Below are 4983 nucleotides of genomic sequence, written 5' to 3' on the forward strand. Positions count from 1 at the left end.
GTTACTAGGGCGGTGTTTTTCTTAAGCATTATGGCTAGGCAAAAGGCAAACTCTTTGCCCTTTGGGTGCTTCTTAGGTGCACATTCGCCTTTTAACTACCACAAATTGAGATTGGTTTTTTACATCATATATGACCTGCAAAGGTATTTTTAAACACGTCAACCAAAAGTTAAGGATAAATACATTGTAAAAAATAGTTAAAACGGTCAAGATAATTAACTAGTAATACATGGAATTGTCTTTCATTCCCAAGGACTAAGTTTTATCCCTGCACTTTATATTCCTGGAGTTCACGCTATCGCGCTATGGCCTACTCAATTAATCTGACGTTGAACAGTTATCAACCCTAAACCATTTTATGTTTATATACTTGGGTGTAATGTGCGTAACTTTTTCCGGATACAACATAGAATATCAATTAGTTCTCGCAAGGTCTCAGGTCAGGTCAGAATCTTACTTCCATAAATTCCATCATTTAGCTCTGGGAAATGTTTCTCCAACAAACGCTTCAAGTCAGAATCATACTACCAGAAATTTCAATGTGTGCCATAACCTCCTGAAGAGTGAAGACCACTTGTCCAACTCAAAAGCTAATATTTATTCGTACCTCTTTTGCATCATGTAATGCCGCTTCTATGTCAACGAGTCATCAAAGGCTCATGGTACCTTTTAATGCATAAAAGCTTCTGTTAATTCTTGCAGTTTCCAAGTAAAGATAACAAAACAAAATCATGCTATTAATTCTGACAATAACTTTTCTAAAGTGGAAAATCAAATATAGTATCAAATAATGAAACTGGCCCATTCATCAACCAGATTACTTATGAATGGGCCAAAAGTGGAAAATCAAATATAGTATCAAATGAGTTGACATAAAATATTATCATTAAAAGAAATGGGTCATAGATGTCAAAAGTCACTAAAATGCATTTTTAATGCTTAACACGACTTAAACTCATCTTAATAAAATTACACAACTAACACTTAATAATTAGATAGCATAATCATATTTGACACTAATCGTTGAACAAAAAAAAAAATTAAACAGCTTAATCCAGCAGGGCCAGTTTCATCCGTACCAAAACACTGCCCATTTCACCCGAACATATTTCCACTTGTTACCCAGCCTACCCGACCCGTCTGTTTTACCACCTCTATTACTGCTTTTGTTTTTACAACTGATATAATCGGTCTACAATAGGTGGAATGGGAGCCGTAGATATGGTCCAGATTCTTATAACCTAAGTGGCTAAGTTTAACCTATTAAACATCAAAATATATTTGGTTTTAATTTTTAAACCTAAAATTTTATTCAGGTTTTTGGGTTGACCCGAAACCCAGAAATCAAACCAAGAACCAACCCGAATTACTTCGATTCGGGTTAGTTTCTTCTCGTGTTCAGGATTTTTGTGTCAGGTTAGTTCGGGTTTGGGATTTTCGGGTAGAGTTTCGGTTAAAAGTGGCAGCCTAATACCGGAATCTTTGAAAAAACTTGTAGAAGCAACATTTTTCTAATTCGTAAACTTCCTTTGACCAAATAACAAATTTGGACATTTGAAGATTAAAATTACTAACTTTAAAATTGGATATTTGAGAATCAAACAAATTTATGATGATCGAAGAAGTGTAAACAAGCCAAGCTGCTCTTGAGTTACTTAAGATCGGCTAGCTATAAGCTCAAATAGAGCCAAGTTTAAACGAGCTTGAGCATAAAAATAAGCTTGTATAATAAAAAAAGCTAGAGCACTTATCAACCTCAAGCTAGCTCGCGAATCTAAACGAGCCTATTATATCTATAAATTTTTTAAATATATTAAATACATACTTATAATAATAATTATTACATATAAAATCATAATAAAAATAACTATAATGTATATTATTATACAGATATATAAATTATGTTAAAATACATATAAAAAGAATAATTACTTATGCCTATAAATTAAATAACATATAATCAATGAGCTGAGCTCAAGCTTGGAAAGCTAGCTACTCATGAACCGAGCTCGATCTTTAGAAGTAGAGCTCGAAATGAGCTGAGTTCGGGCTCCTATAAATTATAGGAACCAAGCTTGAGTCTAGACGATGCCGTGCTTGGCTCGTCTCGTAAACACCCATACATCCTTCATTTATTTACTATTTTATTTCAAGTTTGTAACAGTTATTATCAAACAACTGAGAAAAAAATTTTAATCCTTAACACCACCCTACATCATTTTAATCAAATAACTCAACTAACATTTACATAACTAAAATCTAATCATATTAGACACTAAGTTTTAATAAATAAAATCGTAAACAGCTTAACCCAGCAAGTCAATTTCAAGCCGTACTAAATGATTGCCAGTTTACCTGTACTCAAAATGTACCTCTTTGTTGAGACCCGCCAAATGCTATTTAGCAATTAATAAAAGGTAAAATTCATCCACATCAAAATTTATCGTCAGGCACAAATCCCCTCTGCAACATTTGATCATGATACCAAAATGCTGCATTCATATTCTCTTGTGACGCGTGGCCATCAATCAACGACGTATAAGTAGTTCTATCAGGATCTACACCCTTATCAATCATTTTCCCATAAATCGCATCCGCTTCACGCATCCTCCCATGTTTACAGAACCCGTCAACAATCACATTATATGTAACAACATTCGGTAACAACCCATGACTTTCCATTTTGTTGACCAAGTCAAACGCCTCATCCATTTGGTCTTCAATCAAAAACCCATGTATAAGTGTGTTAAATGTAATACTATCAGGAGTAACACCACTAGAACCCATTTTATTCAAAAATGTAACCGCCTCTACGGGTAACCCAGACCTACAATAGCCCTTAATAATCGTGTTACATGTCACGATTGTTGGTGTAATCCCATTACCAATCATCTCATCCCATATTTTTAACGCGTCTGCTACACGACCCTTGCTACAAAACCCGTTGATTAAAATACTGTACGTAATACTATTAGGAAAAATATGTTTAGATATCATATTATTCCATAACTCATTAGCTTTTTCCATATCACCTTCCCGACAAAAACCGTCAATCAAAGTATTATACGTCACAACGTCCGGTTTTAAAGTCCTCTGAACCATTGATTCAAATAAAGTGACAGCTTTATTCATGTTTCCTCTTTTGGAATATCCATTAATCAGTGTCGTGTACGTGTAATAATCTGGATGTACACCCCTTTCGGTCATCTCATAAAAAAGTTTATCAGCTTCGTGAATCATTTTATTTTTGCATAATCCGTTCAAAAGGGTGTTATATGTAACCACATCCAAAACACACCCGTGATCCACCATCTCATCACGCAACTTCATCGCCTCTGAAATCACACCGTGCCTGCATAACCCATTTATTAAAATCGTGTAAATAACATTATCGGGTACCAACCCGATACTTTTCATCTCCTTGAAATAACCTAAAGCCCGATCAAGATTCGGGCCTTTTGAAAACAACCCGATAAGCAAGCTGTAAGTAACAAAATCCGGAACAATATTATTCTGCAACATATCATCTAAAACCCTTTCGGCTTCCAAAACATTCCGTGTTCTACAACATTCAACTAAAAACGTGTTGTATGTAGCCACATCCGGACTCAACCCGACTTTCACCATTTCCTTCACAATCTCCTTCCCACTTTCGAAACCTTTGTTTCTACACACGCCTTTTAAAAGAGCATTATACGCATACACCCCCGGTTCGAGTCCATTAATCCGCATCAAACTCATAAGTTCAAAAGCTTCATCAACAAGACCAACACCAGAATAACCATTAATTAAGGTATTGTACGTCACAATATCAGGCAAAACACCCTTGGCCTCACACTCCAACAAAAAACTCTTGACCTTATCAAACTTTTGGTCCTTGCAGGTGGCATTAACCATGATATTCATCGTGTAATAGTTCATTTTCACTCCACTCGAAACGGCTTCATGATACACCTCCCAAGCCAAATCCAGCCACCCGATTTTGACAAGCCCTCCAAGAAGACTATTACATCCGTTTACGGAAACCGAAACCCCCTTCTTCCTAACCAACTTAAACGCCTCTACGCCTTCCCTTATCTTCCTGAATTGCACATACGTTCGAATCAACAGGTCGAAAACAAAGGGGTTCGGCCCACATGATGATATTAAAGAGTCCACAATTTGGGTGCGCGATACCCGGGTCTTTTGGATGATTCTAAGCAAGAATGCTTGTGCATCGGACGGTCTCCGGTTTACAGAAAGTGTGTGGACCGCGGTGGCGAGTGAGAGCAGTGAGTGGTTGAATTTTGGGTGACTGGTGGCGACCGAGTGGATGAAGTTTTGAGCGAGGTGTGGGTTATCACGGCAATGGCGAATGATTTGGATGTATGAAGACGGGGTTAACTGAAATAGAGAGGAATCGAGGGTACCGTGTTTCAAACGCATCAGGATCTTTTAGTGTTGTCTGAGCTAACATCTTACTCCACAAAACCAACAAATCAACTTCTCGAACACCAGAAACTAACCGAGCCTAAACTATTTATTTCTTTTTTCCGGCTCGAACTTAAACATGTACGCCAACTTCCTCAACCCTCAAAACCTCATGCTGGTGTTTGGGTCTAGCCAACCGGAGCCGATGACAGTGTCGGAGACTCAATAAGCGCGGGCCTATGGTTCAACCCAAAAGACGACCCGTAAACACAAAAAGAAATAATCGGGAAAGCCGGTGGCGCCACGTGAGTAGTTAGCGTGGACGGAGGATCATGAAGGAGCTCTCACAAAAGCTTGGATCGACATTTCGGTGGATCCCGACGTTGGTAAGTTAATAAATTAAGTATTTATTTAACTTTATTTAGTATTTATTTAAAATTAGTATTAATTGTGAAAATAATTTTAATTATAGCAAACTTTCAAGCCGCCTGAATAGCGGGCAAACCAGAAGAATACCGAGGTAAAGAAACGGCCCAAGCCCATTGGAAGGTCATAAACCAAGAATGCCAAAAA

At 37.3% G+C, this 4983-nt stretch overlaps 1 protein-coding gene across 2 annotated transcripts; it reads right to left on the reverse strand.

Moving 5' to 3' along the window:
- Nucleotides 1-206: 206 nt before the first annotated feature.
- Nucleotides 207-4430, reverse strand: LOC143600906 (uncharacterized). 2 transcript variants are annotated; one of them, XM_077078453.1, is made up of 2 exons: nucleotides 2356-4430; nucleotides 207-666 (listed from the first exon to the last, which is right to left on the reverse strand). In XM_077078453.1, exon 1 carries the CDS (start codon nucleotides 4423-4425, stop codon nucleotides 2434-2436), a length of 1992 nt encoding a protein of 663 aa, XP_076934568.1. In that variant the 5' UTR covers nucleotides 4426-4430; the 3' UTR covers nucleotides 207-666; nucleotides 2356-2433. The 2 variants fall into 2 exon arrangements, with proteins under 2 accessions (XP_076934568.1, XP_076934567.1); XM_077078452.1 differs by having other exon boundaries at nucleotides 208-666; nucleotides 2373-4430.
- Between the last annotated feature and the right edge of the window lie 553 nt (nucleotides 4431-4983).

Source organism: Bidens hawaiensis, unplaced genomic scaffold (genome assembly GCF_021521415.1).
Source record: "Bidens hawaiensis isolate Kalapana, Puna unplaced genomic scaffold, B.hawaiensis_p1.1 tig00055047_1, whole genome shotgun sequence".
NCBI classification, from domain to species: domain Eukaryota; kingdom Viridiplantae; phylum Streptophyta; class Magnoliopsida; order Asterales; family Asteraceae; genus Bidens; species Bidens hawaiensis.

Coding starts and splice junctions, on each gene's coding strand:
- LOC143600906 (XM_077078453.1), bottom strand. CDS start 4,425: ATGCGTTTGAAACACGGTACCCTCGATTCCTCTCTATTTCAGTTAACC.